This window comes from Rhamphochromis longiceps, linkage group LG10 (assembly GCF_057381845.1).
Source record: "Rhamphochromis longiceps isolate RC_006_pf linkage group LG10, R_longiceps_female_GT1.1, whole genome shotgun sequence".
Lineage (NCBI taxonomy): Eukaryota > Metazoa > Chordata > Actinopteri > Cichliformes > Cichlidae > Rhamphochromis > Rhamphochromis longiceps.
Genome location: NC_140566.1, coordinates 29,184,927 through 29,201,479, shown reverse-complemented (window position 1 = coordinate 29,201,479; position 16,553 = coordinate 29,184,927). Strand labels below are relative to the sequence as shown.

Genomic DNA, 16,553 nt, shown 5'->3' with positions numbered 1-16,553 from the left:
TGCGTATTTGTATTTAAATCATGCTCACGTGCCCGCTTAACAAATCTAACCCTTAAATGAAACATATGGGGGGTTTTCTAAACAGGGAAATTTACAATTGCTTCAATATGTCATCTTCTAAACATGGATTGCACTGAAGTTGTGTTTTTGTAGTCATTTCCTCTAATAGTACTTTAAGAAATAATAAAAATAGTTGACCTATTATGCTTTTCCTCATTTTCCATTATATACATCCTGTTACAACCGGGTATGTTCATCCTAAACACAGCAACAACTGCAAATAATAAGGCCATTTTATGTTCTAGTAATCACTGTAAAACAAAAGCTCGGGCTTCTGACTGCTATAAACATTGTTCCACACTGTTGGTCATCTCAGGGATATACATCTATCTAAGCACAGAAGCTCCACCCACATGATGTCCAAATTTTCTATATGCAAGGTGCAGCCAATCAGAAGAAAGGTGATTGCCTCTAACAGGGGGAGGAGCTAAAACGGCTCATGTCAGATAAATGCAGATTATTTTTGAACCTTCAATTATGCAGAACTGCTCCAGAGGCCAAAAATTAAGTTGTGGAGCTGGATGTTTTCCCAAGATGTCCTTTTTAAGTGATAATACCTTGGTCTGATTGTGGTTTTTACAGGATCCTGTTATGAATCATTGCAAATATCGGCACATTCAACGTCCTGACAAAATAAAGTCCAATGAGGCAAGAAATGCAAACAGTCAGACTCACAGACAGATTGTCAACAAACCCCCAGGTTAGCCAGACTTATTTGGAAGAGAAATGAAGGCAAATGGTAAAATTCTAACCCAGGCTTTTAAAACATCAATCACAGTTTCCCATGGATGTAAAGCAAGAACTGGGTCCTAGCCTCCAAAACACATTCATGAATTATATGAAAGTTTTCCCTCGGGGCATATAAGGGGAAAAAAATGTTTTCTCTCTTTCTCATCTGATTCTGTGTTTTGCAGCCTGCTGCAAATTCCCATTAGCGTCTCTGCCTGAGCTCACCAGCCCGTCTCACAGACTTCACACTGATGAAAGATGGCACTTGGCTGTTGCCTTGCTAGGCCTTGTTTAAGTTTTAGCAATATTACATTGGCGCGGTTTAAAAATGAACAATGCAGTTAGTTATACTTGATCTTGTTTGCAGCTTTGATGAGTCCCGACATGTTTTAGAGATATCTCTCTCTCTCTCTCATATGCCGCTGCACGGAGTTTGTGTTGCACTACCTAAGGCTGAACACGTCTGATACAATCAAAACAAGCATTCATATCTGTTTTTTGCAGGTACTTTGCAGGTTCCTTTAAATTTTGGTGGTCTTAGGCTCTTTGGTTTGCAGACAGGCATAGAAACTATATTGGTTTAAGTGTATGTTTCACTTAGAGCATTTTTTCCAATGTACTGCCAGACCACTGGAAAAAAACTGTATTTTTACCTATACCATTAATCCATCTACAACTTCTGTTCATCTGGACATTTCGTCACTCATCCAGTTGACTTCTTCAGTCTCAGCTGACTGCAGGTTTCCCCAATCTTATAAACAGTACATTTGCATAATGACTGAAATCAGCCCACTGAAGGAACAATGGGGTGTCAGGTCAGTTCCTTGATCATTAATATGCAAATTCTCATGACCACTGATCAACAACCACTGATCAAAGCCCACTGATCAATGGCCATGAGTACCATTCACAGAGTTGGGGAATGGCTGCAATCACAGGATTGTAAGATGGTGAAAGATGTACCCTCAGGCCCCCTCCTCGATTCAGAGATGGTCTTTCCCTTTTCACATAAATGGATTTCTTGACTCCCCACGCAAACCAGCGTTCCTCCCAATGAAAACGCTACGTCCAAAAGATAAGAAACAAACTTTTGAATTTACTTACCTGGATGATTGAGCATGCATCAACATACCTTTTGATGCATTTTCTATGCAGCTTAAAATCCAAAGCTTTTTGTAGTCACACAATGAAGTCGGTCAAAACTGGAGGTCAGAAACAAAGAAAACAAGCAAGCCTTCAGTATTTGCTCGTTTTGTTTTTGAGTGCGGATGTGCTAATTAGAAAGTTTTGAATGTAAGAACAGTCTGTCCTGATCTCCAGTGGTGTTAGTTGGCAAAAGCACACTCAGAATATGATGTGCACCTTCCTCTTCCTCCTCCTCCTTCTGCTCATCTTCATACCTTCATCCCTCCATCTTTCCCAGGGGCAACTGGTGTCTGTGTAATTGTTCAATTATTCAGGAGCTCTCCACTCCTGACATCTGTCATAGTTCTAACAATTTACTCTGCAGATGCACGAGTGTTTGTGTGCCTCTTTGCCCCCACAGAGAGGCAGACATCCCGCTCCATCTTTGCTTGATGTCAGCGCACAGGTCGTCTCCCAGAGCAGACGTGATATGTTCTGTCAGATTGAGAGCTTTTGGAATGATGCACTGTTTTTGTGTAGAAGTGGTCAGAATTACTGACAGAGACATTAACATCTATTTTAGCCTGTGTTCATTCCAGCTGTCCTCCCATTTATAGCTTACTAAAATATCCAGATCCAGAATGAGGACTTGAATACATAATTAGACCTCATTAGCTGCTTATCGCCAGCACGGTCAGTTCTCGGTGTATCACAGCTTTCAGATGTTACTTTGACTATCAGAACATGAAATCTAGGAACACAAACCTGCTTCATTTGCAGACGGGGGTGTTGCTGATTTGCAAGATGAGCTGTACAGCTTGTGCAATAGCTGGAAAATAAACAGAGGAATACAGCTACAGTTAGCTTAAAGTGTTTTAAAAAGTAATAACGAAAAATAAAACAAGCAGAATTTTGTCCATTGTTCTTTTGGAGTTTTCTTCTTTCAGTAAAAAATGCATTGGTTGCATTGAGTGACTTCCTCCTAACAGGCATTGGCCAATCTGAATTGGGCTGTTGTGATTGGTCAGAATTTATAAACGCTGTGTTTTGATTTTTTAGAAAGTAAAACACATTTAGTCGTCTTTTGTTTTTATAGGTAAAAATAAAGCCTAAATATATTGTGCGGATTTGTCCACCTCAAGGTAGCCATACATTAAGCTTATCCTGCTTTCGTCTCAGTTTCCCTCTAAATGGGACCACAGTTTCCAAAATGAACATCCTGCTGTATTAAAGGAGATGTGAAACAATGTGAAGCAACAATAACATCAAGAAAATATTTCCTGAGAGCACCAATTAAGCGAGAAACGATTGTGCAGTCAGGTTTCCTTTTTCAACCAGCTGGAGTCGCCCCCTGCTGGCCATTTGAAAAAATGCTGGTCTGTCGTTTGAGTAAACAGTCAGGCACTTTAACACTATAACATAGCCAACAGGGTGCACCTTTGTCCTGAATTTTGTTACTTTTAGCATTAAACCATGTTGATATACAGTTTTGTTTTATTGCATATCTATCTATATAACATTTATATATGGATTTATAGTCACTCTTCATGTATATATATTAACTAGTTTTTATTCCATAATTTATCCCAACACCTCCTAGGACCTTGCGTCTACATATGTGGACATCACATTTTGGGTTGTCTAGACCAAAATACCAAATTTAGCTCCACAAGGGCCTGATATCCACTTACGAGGGTAAAAAAAAAAAAATCTGGTGATTCTTTGTTTTTACATTCATCAGGTCCCAAACAGCCCAAATATCAAAGAGAAATTAAAAATGCATGCCATGGAAGAGTTTGGGTCTTAGGAGGTTAATTAATTACAAAACATAAATATGTTATACATGTTGTTTGTGTCTGTCTGTTCTGTTATGTACATGGAGAGTGTCAATACAGCTAATTCTGCTAAGAAGGCAGTCAGTGAACTTTTTTAAGCATTAAATAAGCCATTAAAAGTTCAATTTGAGTCAATTACATGAATTTTTTCCCCTCGTGTGGAGTGTTAGGGAAAATGAGAAAAATATAACTAAATTAAAATTTGTAAAGACAGTCCTGCACTGACTTCTTGGATCCTCAGTCAGCAATAAATGTCCAGCAGAACATTTCATATACAGATGTGGGCAAAAAGGAAATAACTTCAATATTCAGCGTTTCTTCAGTGTGTGGCAGCAGCAGCCTTTATTCGATAAATGATGAAAATTATACGAAAGTCTACTCTGTGAGACATGAGCCAAACATCGGTCGCTCTCGTGGTGTCATTAGTGACGGCCTCAGTGCCAGAAGAGGCTTTAAAAGCCATCAGTGATGCAGAGTGTGAGGGAACAGTAAACACTCGTCTTCCTTCATATCATTACTGTCCAGTTTGCTTCCAATTCTCCAGCAGCGAGTCCCTCTAACAACAACAGTCAGAGTTTATTCTGTAACTCTTGTAGCATCTGCATAAACATGTACTATATGATAACAGCAATTTATAACACTGTGTAAAAGAGCAGATGTGATTGAGTTTAGATGTATGTGATTGTTAAATTAGCCAACCTGCATTAGGTTTGTGCTTGTAAATGGGGGTGCACTGATGCAGTACCTTTGCTTTGCTGTCTGCTGATAGAAGTATAGATCTGACATCAGGAGTTAATTAACATTATTGTAAGACTTAGTATTTAAGTCTAAGATTTAAATAACTTGTCCATCCGTCCATCCATGTTCAGGGTTGTGGGGGTGATGTAACCCTGCCTTTCTTCAAAATATAAGAAATGAAAATATATTCTATATAAAATATAGAATACTCTCACCTATAGTCACATGTCATGGCACAAATGTGCTTCCTCTGAAGAGCGCCTGGGCTCAACTTTAGTGGCATATTGAAAGGAGCCGCAACAACTGACAAGATGCCAGATATTGAACAAAATCTAGGTTACACGTTTTAGGCATGTCTGTGTCCTCTCAGCGGACCTACAGGGGGTGTTTGGGGAGAGGGGGATATGGCCATCTCAGGCTAGGCTCCTCCCCCTTCCCAACTACAGCCACATAAGAAGTAGAAGATGAAGGGATAAAAATAAGAAACCTCTTGCTCCAGCTTACCAGACCACAGTTTGTGGCTAAAAACTAGCTGCAAAGATATAAATAATTTCACACCTGCTCTCAGTCTAGCAGGTGTGAAATACCTCATACCTACTACCCCATTACTCATCCTATGCTGTCGGCTTTCTCCATGGTATGTTAGCTCCACCATTAGCAACCAGTATACTAAATTACATAGATCAGCCCCAAAGTCTTTGGAGCTTGCACAGAAGGCGAGTGGACTTCTTTAAGTTTGTTGAAGAGGTTTCACTTCTCGTCAAAGTCACCTTCTTTTCAAGCTCCTAGGACGACCGTGTCCTGGATGACTATGAACCAACACAGACGTGAGCCCCATAAATCATCCTGCCGTCACATGAGCCAGCTTTATGAATCACCGATGACTGATATCTGACCTGGACATCAGTTTAATGCATCCCTACTTGTGAAACTGTTTAACTGTTTTCCTTTGAGGTAAATTTACTCTCTTTATTTCTCTTTTAAAGACTTGTGTTTCCACTTAGAGACTCAAGAAGTGAAGGAGGATGAAGAAAACCGTCTTTATTGCTAATCCTTGGTGAATTTTTTTAATTGAAACTTCTTTCTTCTGAGAAAATAATTTGTGGGAAAGCCATTTATAAATATATGGACAGGTCTTTGTTGTGATGTAATCATGGCTTTTTTAAGAGTAATCTTGAATATTGGAGCTGAGAGCGTTCAAACTGATGCTCGGGTCTTGACAGCAGTTAAGCTGCCGGGGACCTGATACTGATCCCGGTTTTTCTCCGGGATTCAAAGCACTTTTTTCTCCTTGATTCACGCCCTTATTACCTGGATGTCCAGTGGGATTTCCCAGCAGATGTCAGCTTTCAAAATGAGTTTTTATCACCACGATGCAGCTGTGTGGTTGTTTGCATGTTGAGTGAGAGCGTTGAGAAGATCTGTCACGTCCCTCGAAGTGTGGAGTGTTTACATACTGACGTGACCGCCCGTTCATTCGTTTAGATGTTCAATCGTCTGAGTGTCAAACCCGATGGACCCACGGTGTCAACGCCCATGCACTCACCTGTCACATGCTCATTTAATGTAATTAAGCTTTGTTATGCTGTAATCCAGTCAGATTAACGATGAGCTCTGCTCTGCCTTCTTGCAGATTGTCAGCGTCGGGAAACACATCAAAGGCTACCATTACATCATGGCCAATCTGGTGAGGGACGGACACTTCCTGTCAGGGTCCTTGTTTGTTTGCGTCTCTCTTTGTCCTTCGTATTTGTTTCACTCCATCTGTGGCTTGCTTTCTCATGCTGCTGACTGCCAGCTCGTTGTAATTTAAGTCCGTGTGGTGCTGATCTCAAGACTGTGTGTGGTTAAATTTGAAGACCTTGCTCAAGGAGCAGATGTTAAAACTGATAACAGTAGGATTTTTTGCTTCTGTAGTGCTAGACCGCTCCCGCTGTTAAAATATATTTACAAATGTGAGACTAATTGTGGCAATAACAGGATTTTCCCTGCTAACCCTCCCATACAGATTTGGCAAAAACCTCCAAAAGAAAATCATTAAAATAATCTGTGATCTTTTTTACTCATTTTTTACTAAAATATATCTTTTTTTGTTTTGCAAATGGCCAAACCCCACGAAACATAAGTGGCTTCAATAAAAGTCACACAAAGCAAATAACACAAAACCTCCCCTTTGGGCATCAATCTGTGAAACTAGACTGTTTTTAATATGGAGCATTATGGCATATTCAGTTGGGCTTCATGACTTTAATCCAGTATGTATGAACGACTAAGGTTTCCCAGTCTTGTAGACTGAAAGTCTGCAGATGAGGAAAGATGCATGAGGGCCGATTACATTTATAAGAAACTACTTTAAAAAATCACATGTGGGATGTGACTATCGCCTGGGAGAATCTTTCAACAAGAAAATATCACTTTTAGCTTTGGAAAACTGTTCAAACATCAACTTTATTAGTTACACTTTTCCTCATTTGTTACACGATGTGAACCAGAAGAACCTGAAGATATTTTGTATGATGGCAGTATACTACAGGATCAAAGACTTTATCCACTCCCTGCTTTAAGAGACATTTATAATGACTGTGATCACAGTCTTGTGAGATTCAGCACAGCTCACCACGTCTTCCTCACTCACTGCCTCCACTGCTGCTGCTGTGATATGTGGCACTCTCTTATAGACGCTGAAGAGTGCAGTAAATAAATTCAATCTGATGTTTACGAGTGGCAGTCAGTTGGTAGTTACCGGCTTTGATATTCCACTTGTTAAGTGCAATACCTCTGCCCTCATCGTCCTTCCTGCCACATGCTTGTTTCTGTCTGCCACTGATGGATCTGTGACTGGACGTGACCGCTCTTTCCCCTTCTTGTCCCTCAAGGGTTTTAAAGACATCAACCTGGAACGCTTCATGCATGGCGGCGCAAACGTGACGGGCTTCCAGCTGGTCGACTTCAGCAACCCAATGGTCATCAAACTGATGCAGCGCTGGAATAAACTGGATCAGAGGGAGTACCCGGGCTCGGACGCCCCGCCCAAGGTGAGTCATGTCAGAATCAGAGCAGAAGTACAACACAAGCCTTTGTCTTAAGCCCCACAGCACAACTAGACCTCTAGTGATTTGATCCAAATCCTGTACAATCTGCTGTCCCCATAATTTGTGAAGTGAAAATTTCACTGCAAAGTACAGAAGATGTAGAGATCCTTTGATATTAAAGCAAAGCGTTTAGCAACATCAGCACTGCTTGTGTAGCATATTATGAGATGGACAGCGGGCTGTACATAGCATACTGCTCTTTTTTTTAATATGGTCAGCTTGTTATTATTATAATTAAGTGTTTAGTTGCAAACATCAATGCCAATAAATTCAAGTAAACAGTCTCAGCTTATCCAGTGGATTAGTGAAATTTGATAAATCCACTAATTTCCAGGTCAAAAGATAAATAAGAAAATGCTCCAAAAAAAGACTGCTTGTGTATTTAAGGGTTATTTGAAACCATTCACTTCATTCTTCTATAATAAAGTTAGATGTTAAGTGCTGGTGTCCCTTTCATAATATTTTAATACTATGCCATATCAATTTTTACCCCTGGACTCCTCCAGTCATATCCTTGGGAAAGATATAAACCCGGACTTGCTCCCGAGTGCGTGCATGAATGTTAGAAAGTGCTTAAGCAGCGATAAGGAAGCACTGTACGTGTGAATGTGTGTGGTAGAAAGCACCCTGAGTGCTCGTTTAAGTGGAAAGGTGTTACATAACACCCATTCACAAATGTTACTACAAATGACTTAGTGTGTACTTAATTTTGTCCTCGTCTTCTCTACTTTGTCTTGTTATTGTTATTATCATTATCTGTAACTGTATGGGTCCCGCTGCTTGTGCTGATAGCGTTAGTTCTCCTTTTTACTTCAGTTTTTTTGTGTGTGTGTCTGATTTCTGATTTCTGAACTGAGATCTCAACCAATGTAGCGTTTTGTCCACTCCCCCAGAGAATGCCTTTAAGGACATACCTTTTAAATGATGACAAAATGATGCGCTTCTTCTTTTTCAGTTCTTGTCACTGGCATTTCATAATTTGTGGTGCAAATAAGGGGCTGTTTAATTCCATCTGTGGTTAAATCTTAGAATGAGCTTCTAAAAGTTTACAAATATGATGGAAAAGCTTTGTGCACATTTCTGCCTTTGTGAGAACTGTGGTGATAAATCTGAGAGAGAGTTTTATGCATTTGGGCCCTGGAGGGTGGGAAATGTATCTAAAAACAGATGTCCTGTATATGAACAATAGTGTGCGTGCTATTTGTAGGTAATGGACTGAAACATGCAAAACCATTTTCCTTAAAGAATCCTGCTGGGGTAGTTGAAAGCCGAAAAACAAAATAAAGAGAATGTATTTAAGGATGCTGCCATGTAAGATGAAAAATATGAATGTGTGTTATCATGTTTGGCATCAAAAAAACCCACAAAAAATATCGATAACGCTCCTCCTGCCTCTTCCACTGCTGCCGAGCAGCGACGTGACAGACTGACCCACTTTAAATCCTTTTCAGTCACACAGATTGCGAATAGCACTGGGGCAAGAAGGCATCACGCCATGACGGTTAGCGAACCTCCCCCCTCGAGCAGATCCGAGTGTCCAACAAAGATTTCTATTTTAAAAACCAGATGCAGTGGAGTGGAAGTGGTGTGAGTCAAGACGCTAGTGTGCGTGTAGCGTGTGCGTATCTGATGGATTGGGGTGGTTCAAATTAAAAGTTTACACCACAGGGCGATCTCACATGACAAAATGTGTGTGTGTTTGTGATATCTGTGTGAGTGTGTGTGTGTCTTTGTGTTTTCCCCCACTCAGTTTCTTGATAAATTGCTCTCTCTCCTGGAAATCCACTCAGCCTAAATTACTCTGCTCCCCACTAAGTTGTCCACAGCCTGAGTCATAGCTAGCCCTTCTTTCTGCTAATATATTAACAGGACAGTGAGTTAGGCCTCCTCCTGGCATGTTTACTCACTTTGCAAAGACAGATGTAAGACTTGGCGTTTAAAAGTTCCAGGAGTCGTCAGGTAGTAAATGGGATATTCTTATTCAGTGTATTACAGTGAGCTTGGCATGACAAGGACAACACTGGAGATGTTATACCTCATTTACGCCTGGCATTAATACACAGTCTTATTTTAACCTGCAGCGGCAAACACAAACAGCCTTTCAGTGCATTAACTTACTCCGTATCTCTCAGTGAAGCTGCTGTTTTGGTTTATTAGGAGGAATCTGAATATAAATCTGATGGTATGCTTTTTTATAAATGCATTAAATCATAGTCACTAGTTCAATTTCAGTTCATTTATATTCTTTATATTGTAAGGTAAAGACCCTACAATAAAACACAGGAAATCCCCTATGAGCAACCACTCGGTGACAGTGGCAAGGAAAAACTCCCTTTTAACAGGAAGAAACCTCCGGCAGAACCAGACTGGGGGAGGAGCAGCAATCTACTGTAACCGGTTGGGGGAGGAGGCAGGACAAAAGACATGATGTGGAAGACAGCCAGAGATTAATAAAAGCTAATGATTAAATGTAAACTGTTGTATAAACACATGCAGAGTGAAAATTGAAAAAAGTTTTTTGCTAGTTTTTAATCTTCTTTAAAGCACATCTCGCGCCAAATTTCACTTTAATTTATCCAGAAAGGACATTATATGAGTTTTCTTACCTAATTTAAATAAACAAGTTTATTTATTCCAGTTGCCCTTCCTGACTCATCCAGGGATCTTTTACATGTTAATATGGCTCAACAGTTCCTACAGTGTAACACCTCAGTAAATCAAAACAGATTCGCTCCATAAAATCATGTTGGCTTATCATCCGCATTATCAGTTAGTTAGCACACAGTACCTCAAATCCGAAGCCAGAGGCAGATGTTTTGGGTGTAACTGTTACTTTGATGATTGAAATAACTAATTATTAATTAACGCTATTCAGTGAAGCAGTTTATTTGGATGCATAAAGCTGTTTCCTTGGCTAATTTTTGGTGTCACTTCAGTTATATTTATGAGGTGACCCTGATTAGCATTCTGGTATAATTGCATTTTTCCGAGGAATTTGTTGCTTCTTTTTCATAAAATGATAATGCCAGAAACAGATATCATTGCTAGATGATAGTATTTGTTTCTTCTGTTTTTAACCCATGTGATTTTCTCAGGTCTTCCTGCATTGTGATTGGATATCAAAATGATAACTCCAGAGCTTGAAATTGCAGATTTATAGGCAAAAAGATCCAGATAGTTTTTCACTGGGCTGTATAAAATCCTAAGTACAGGCTTACTGCTTCCATAGCAATTAAAAGTGTAAGTAGCAAATGCTCTTAATGAAAGTCTCTTGATGAACTGATCATCAGCAAATATGACCGGATCTATAAAAGCAGACATTTTGCCACTTTGCTGGTATGAAGCATTCAGATGCCAAAATCTTCCCAAGAGTGGTGATTCCATCAAATTCAGCCCAAGGTCAGACTGTGCAATGCTCAATAAAAGAAAGGAGGGGAAAAAGAGCTACATCTCAGACTCTGCAGACCTCAGTTAGCATATCAAATGTTCAAGTTCATGAAAGCACAATTAGAGCCAAGACTGAACAAGTGTGGCTAGTTTGGAAGGGATATCAGGAGAAAGTTTCTTTTCTCTAAAAAGACAACGGCAGCAAAGGTTTTCAAAGTTGCATCTGACAAACCACGAGAAGTCCAGAACAATGGACACGTGAGACCAAAATGGAGATATTTAATCACAGTACACAGGACAACACCTCATACCATCACATGTTGGTAGAGGGCTGATGTCTTGATTTTGTTTTGCAGTCACAGGACTGGGGCACCTTGCACTGCAACATGAACTCCTCTGTATACCAAAGTATTCTAGATTCAAATGTAAGACCATCTATCAGAAATAGAGTCATCAAGAAAATAATGACTTTAAGTTATTGCAGTTAAAAGTCGTTCTACAACCTGCTGAGTCATGGGATGTGTTTAGTTTTTATGGGACTGCAGTCTGCAGAGGGTCCTGTAAAAACTTCAAGCGAAAACCTGCAATTTTTTTTTTGTTATTGCCAGTAGGGGGCGACTTCTCCAGTGACAGAAAGAAGTGCGATTGCATAGAAATCTATGAGAAAGTGACATTACTGTTAGCATAATAAACCATTTCCTCATGATTTTATGTTCCCAAACACCAGTTTCAGGTCTTGTTGAATAAAACAATATGTTCATTTTGTAAATAATCAGAGTTGGAAAGATTTACTATGCAGGGTATAATTTCAGCTGGAGACAAAAAGCTTCTGTTTCACATGTTTCTGCTGTTTACGTATGTTTTCTCGGTCAGAGCTACCCCTGGTTTCAGTGGCTTCTTAATTAATACAGCAGGATCTTAATTTTGTAAATTATGGCCCTGTGTAGATTAAAATACACAGTAATAAAAGGTGTAAGTCATTGAGTTTACACGTGCAGTGCTTTTGGTTTCTTGGTGAGTTACACCCTTTGTTTGTGATGCACAGTTTTCCAAAAACTAAAAAGGCAATCATTGAAATACTCGAGTCAGGACTCGAATAACCTGACATCTCGTCTTTTATGCCTGAGACAGATTATCTTTAAATCTTCAGTAAGGCCAGAGGATTTTCTTTCTCTAAACCAAGAAAGAGTGTCTAACCTCAGATTGCAAACATTATGTAGACTTTTCTTCATCTGGCCTGGTTAAAGACCTCTGACTTACCAACATTTCTTAAGGAATTCAATTTGTTCTGGTGTCTGTCTGGTTGTGAGCACACAGCTGCAAAAAAAATAAATAACGAAGTTCCTGGCAGCATTCGCAGTGAGGATGAAGATGAGAAGAAGCCGATAGCTGCGGTGACTGTTAGTGAGTTTATCCCACTCCGTGATTGTTTGTGTGTGTTACTTGGGGCAGCTTGTCAAAGAGTAACAGGGGGATGGAGTGCAGCAGACTCTCTGCAGAGAGCCATAATGTCACCGTGAGCAGTGGGCTAATGAATAGGATTCACCCCCGGCCGGAGGCAAAGTTAATGAACTCCTGCTACTCGGGATAATTAATGCCAGACTGCTTCCCGGCTGGACAAAACGCTCTCCTTTTCCCCTTTCTATCCCCCCTCACTCACCCACCCACCCACTCTGCGTCTTCCTGCCTATTCCTCATTCACTCAATTACTTTTCTGCCCTGCCAGAGGTGAGTTTTAGGGAAATGTATTGCTCATGAGAGAGAGAGGCGAGTGCTTTTCTTTTTTTTTTTTTTTCTTTTTTTTGTAGACCCAAATAATCAGAAGCAAAGGCAGAGGCAGAGTCTTCAGGTCAAAGACAGATTAGGGGAAATTGGGAGGTTTATACTGTGGGGAATGTGCTCTCCTCCTTTTCTATATCTAGAAAATAATGAGCAGAGTAAAACTGCTGCCTCGCTCTAACAGCCAGGCTGTTACCGCGTGCTGCTTGGCCCTGCAGAAAGTCAGCACGCTCTCGGAGGCGACCTTACGCAGATTGTTTTTAAAAACATCTGACCAGCAAATATTGCAGAACATTTTGCCTGTCTAGCTAAATCAGTATTTAATTGGCCTCATACCTTTTCCTGGTGTGCGTCCCCCAGCACTACCCAAAACGGGCAGAGCAGCCGGGTCGCCTCGGGCTACAAAGACTGTAATTTACAAACCACGGCATCTGTCCCTGCTGGGTTTTATTTCCTTTCAATACAGTCTGCTTCATCCTGAAGAGCTTTTATTCGATGTTAAGTTGTTCTTTTATAGACACATTTTCCATCATTGACCACATACAGCAGGGGTGGGGAACTCCAGGCCTCAAGGGCCCGTGCCCTGCAAGTTTGAGGCATCACCCTGGGTCAACACACCTGACTCAAATGATTTGTTCATTACCAGATGTGTTGAGGACACATCTAAAATCTGCAGGACACCGGCCCTTGAGGCCTGGAGTCATCCTACCCCTGAACGCAGGATAACATCTCTGATCGCCCCTTCTCGTCTCGCAGTACACCTCGGCGCTGACATACGATGGTGTGATGGTGATGGCCGAGGCCTTCAGGAACCTGCGCAGGCAAAAGGTGGACATTTCAAGACGGGGGAACGCCGGCGACTGCCTCGCTAACCCTGCCGCCCCGTGGAACCAGGGCATCGATATGGAGCGCACTCTAAAACAGGTGAGACGCAGCATAAGTGGAGGTAATCGGCAAAGGTTTTTCACTACTTCCTCTTTGTTCAAACCTTTAATGGAGAGCCCGGGTGGCTGTGAGCCTCTGCTCGAATGTCTGTTATTGAAAAGGAGACGCTCTCTGATCTTCACGATCGTTGCCTCAACATGCAGTTGCACTTTTAGATACAGCGGAGCCCCTTAGAGCACAAAGAAGTATATTAAGAAAAGCTTCACTCTCTGAAAAGCGTATTTCCCAAAATATTGAACTATTCTTTAAACGCCCTCAAACCAGTTGAAAGTGTGTTTCAGCTGATGCTCAGAAGACAGAGCTGGCTGGCTTGGTTAAATCAACAATAAGCTCAAAGGAGTAGTGAACATCTGCTTATTAAATAAAATCTCCCAGACTCTTCAAATCATGCAGCATGCAGTGTCATCCCTTGATACAGCCTGCTGCACTTTTCTTCCAACAGTTTTGTGTACTAAAACAATATTTGCTTATGTGGAACTATATCATGTCCTGGTGTGTACATGTCTTCGTCCCCCTCTGTGTGCAGGTCCGGCTGCAGGGACTAACAGGTAATGTCCAGTTTGACCACTATGGCCGCAGGGTCAACTACACTATGGACGTGTTTGAACTGAAGAATAATGGACCCAGACGGGTAAAGCATCACACCACACTGCTTTCATTTGTGCTGTGGATAAATATTTGGCTAACGGTGATGATCACACATTTGACTTATGAAATCCAGTTTGTTTGCAGACCTACAACAAGCTACACGACTATGAAATCATCATACACCCCATGTGGTCCCAATATAAACTCAAACTTCAATCCATTTTGTGCTGCTAATACAGGTCCTAGACCTAGTTGCTGCAATCTAAGCAGCTCCAGCTCTTCTGATGGGACGTTCCCAATCCAGCTGAGAGACACAATCTCTCCACTGTGTTCTAGCTCTGTCTCTGGGTTGGAAATGCCTGAAAATCCTCATCTATGAGGCTCCTAAGAAGCACCCTCGAACCACCTCAGCTGGCGCCTTTCCATGTGGAGGAGTAACAGCTCCACTCTGAGCACCTCCCAGATGACCAAGCTTCTCATACTGTCTCTAAGGCCTGATTTAGACTTCTGTGGGGACCTTTGTAGAAGATATGATGTAACCTACATAAGTTGCCGACACTGAGGCCAGCATTTATGCTTCTTCTGGTGCATTACATGTTAGTTACCCTGTGGTTGTGTCCATGCGTTTTATAGCCAGCGCCGTCCAACAGAAACTTTTTTGGCTCTTTCTTGTGATGAGGTTTTTTTTCAGGGTCAAACACTTTAGTCCTTCACATTTTTCCACTTCTTTTGACATTCCCTAATGTCATTTCCAATAGTTTCATCAGTCGCCATCCAGGTATTTGCTGTCATCTGAGTCCTTATATTGATGCTATGATTGTCTTTTCTTTTATTGAGATGATGGTTATAATTAAAACATCAAAGCAACAAAGTAGCGAGAAATTGCACAGAAATTACAATGTCTTGTTGCGTTTCTAGGGAGGTTACGCTGTAGGGTTTCATTGAGGTTTCCCACTGAAGTATAATTCCCTAGTACAGATGAGCCCAGCCACCCTTTGGAAGGAAGCTCATTTCCACCCCTTTTTTCCATGATCTCATTTTGCTACCCACAGCTTGTGGCCATGAATCTATGGGAGCATAGATCACCCGGTAAACCGAAAGCCTCGCTCACACAAACTTGTTTTGAATAATTCAGGGAAGGAAGGCACACAACATTAACTTTTGCTCCATTTTCCTTCCTTGAGTGCTGTCAGCTACATGCCTCTTTTCTATTGGTCACGCTGGCAGTCTTCACAGCACAGAGCTGTCAAAGTTCAACAAATGTCACTCCTGCAGTGTCTGAAAGATCTCCCGAGCAGCATCCTGTGCTTTGGCTATTGTGTGGACACAGCACAGGATGGGGGAGCAGCTATGGCTCACCTTTTTAAGCTGGCGACCCAAATAGCAAAGGCTAAAGTCCCCTCCAGACTCCCACTTTGCTGTAATAAATAACAGCAGAAAGCCAAAAACAGAAATAAATAATTTGCAGCCACGTCCTGTGTGAAAGCAACTTTATTTGAAATTTGAAATTATATATTTGAATTTAATGCAAATTAAATACAGGTATGCATATTTAGCATTTACAATTAGTAGCAAAATAAAGACAGTACTGTAGTTCATATCACTGGTTATCATGAAAAAAAAATAGTCCCGTTTGATTTATTGATTAGTATTTTTAAAGTTGTCACATATGTATCTATACGATATACATTTCCTTTTTAGTAATCTGACAGTGTTATCCCAGTGACACGTGATCTGTTGCTACCTTCTGAGGAGACGTAAAAATCGGTCTTTTCATCCAACGCTGCAGGATTCACCAAATTAGTGGTTGGAAAATGTTTATGATCCCATGAGGGAACCCTGCCTGACAGCCCAGCATGTGTAATCAGCTGCTTAACCACAATGTGGTCAGGATTTTATAAAGGCAGGGGATTCTTTTAGATTAAAACTGCACTGTGACGTTAAGAATTTGTTTTAAGGTTAGACAGTTTACTCTGCCATGCGTGTTATTTATCTGGCTCTCTGAATGATGTGCCTGACAGCATGTCATAACAGGTCTTGTATGTAGCTCAACAGGTTACAGATTTTGCAGGTTTCCAGCGAGCAACTTTATTCCTAAACACGATGTCGTATAATTTTCAAAGACCCGTGCTCTGGTGGGCGTGCATGCTTGAATATAACTAAATCGGAAACCTTCTTCATTCATCCATAAATCATTGTAGATTCGTGCAGACTGCCTTCATGTGAAGTATCTGGGCGAGTGGGATGATACGACATGTAGTGTGCTGCTCTCTAT

The 16,553-nt window shown here is 41.0% G+C and overlaps 1 protein-coding gene across 5 annotated transcripts in view; it reads left to right on the top strand.

Annotated features, from left to right (window-relative positions):
• Positions 1 to 16,553, top strand: part of gria4b (glutamate receptor, ionotropic, AMPA 4b) — a 166,084-nt gene that overhangs the window by 99,312 nt on the left and 50,219 nt on the right. For all 5 annotated transcript variants that reach the window (XR_014913576.1, XR_014913575.1, XM_085421242.1 and 2 more), the window contains 4 exons: positions 6,121 to 6,174; positions 7,364 to 7,522; positions 13,502 to 13,669; positions 14,217 to 14,321. Coding sequence is in view for 3 of the 5 variants with exons in the window: in XM_085421242.1 (XP_085277368.1) it covers positions 6,121 to 6,174; positions 7,364 to 7,522; positions 13,502 to 13,669; positions 14,217 to 14,321 (486 nt within the window). In the remaining 2 variants the exon portion in view is untranslated. The remainder of the gene's footprint in view (positions 1 to 6,120; positions 6,175 to 7,363; positions 7,523 to 13,501; positions 13,670 to 14,216; positions 14,322 to 16,553) is intronic.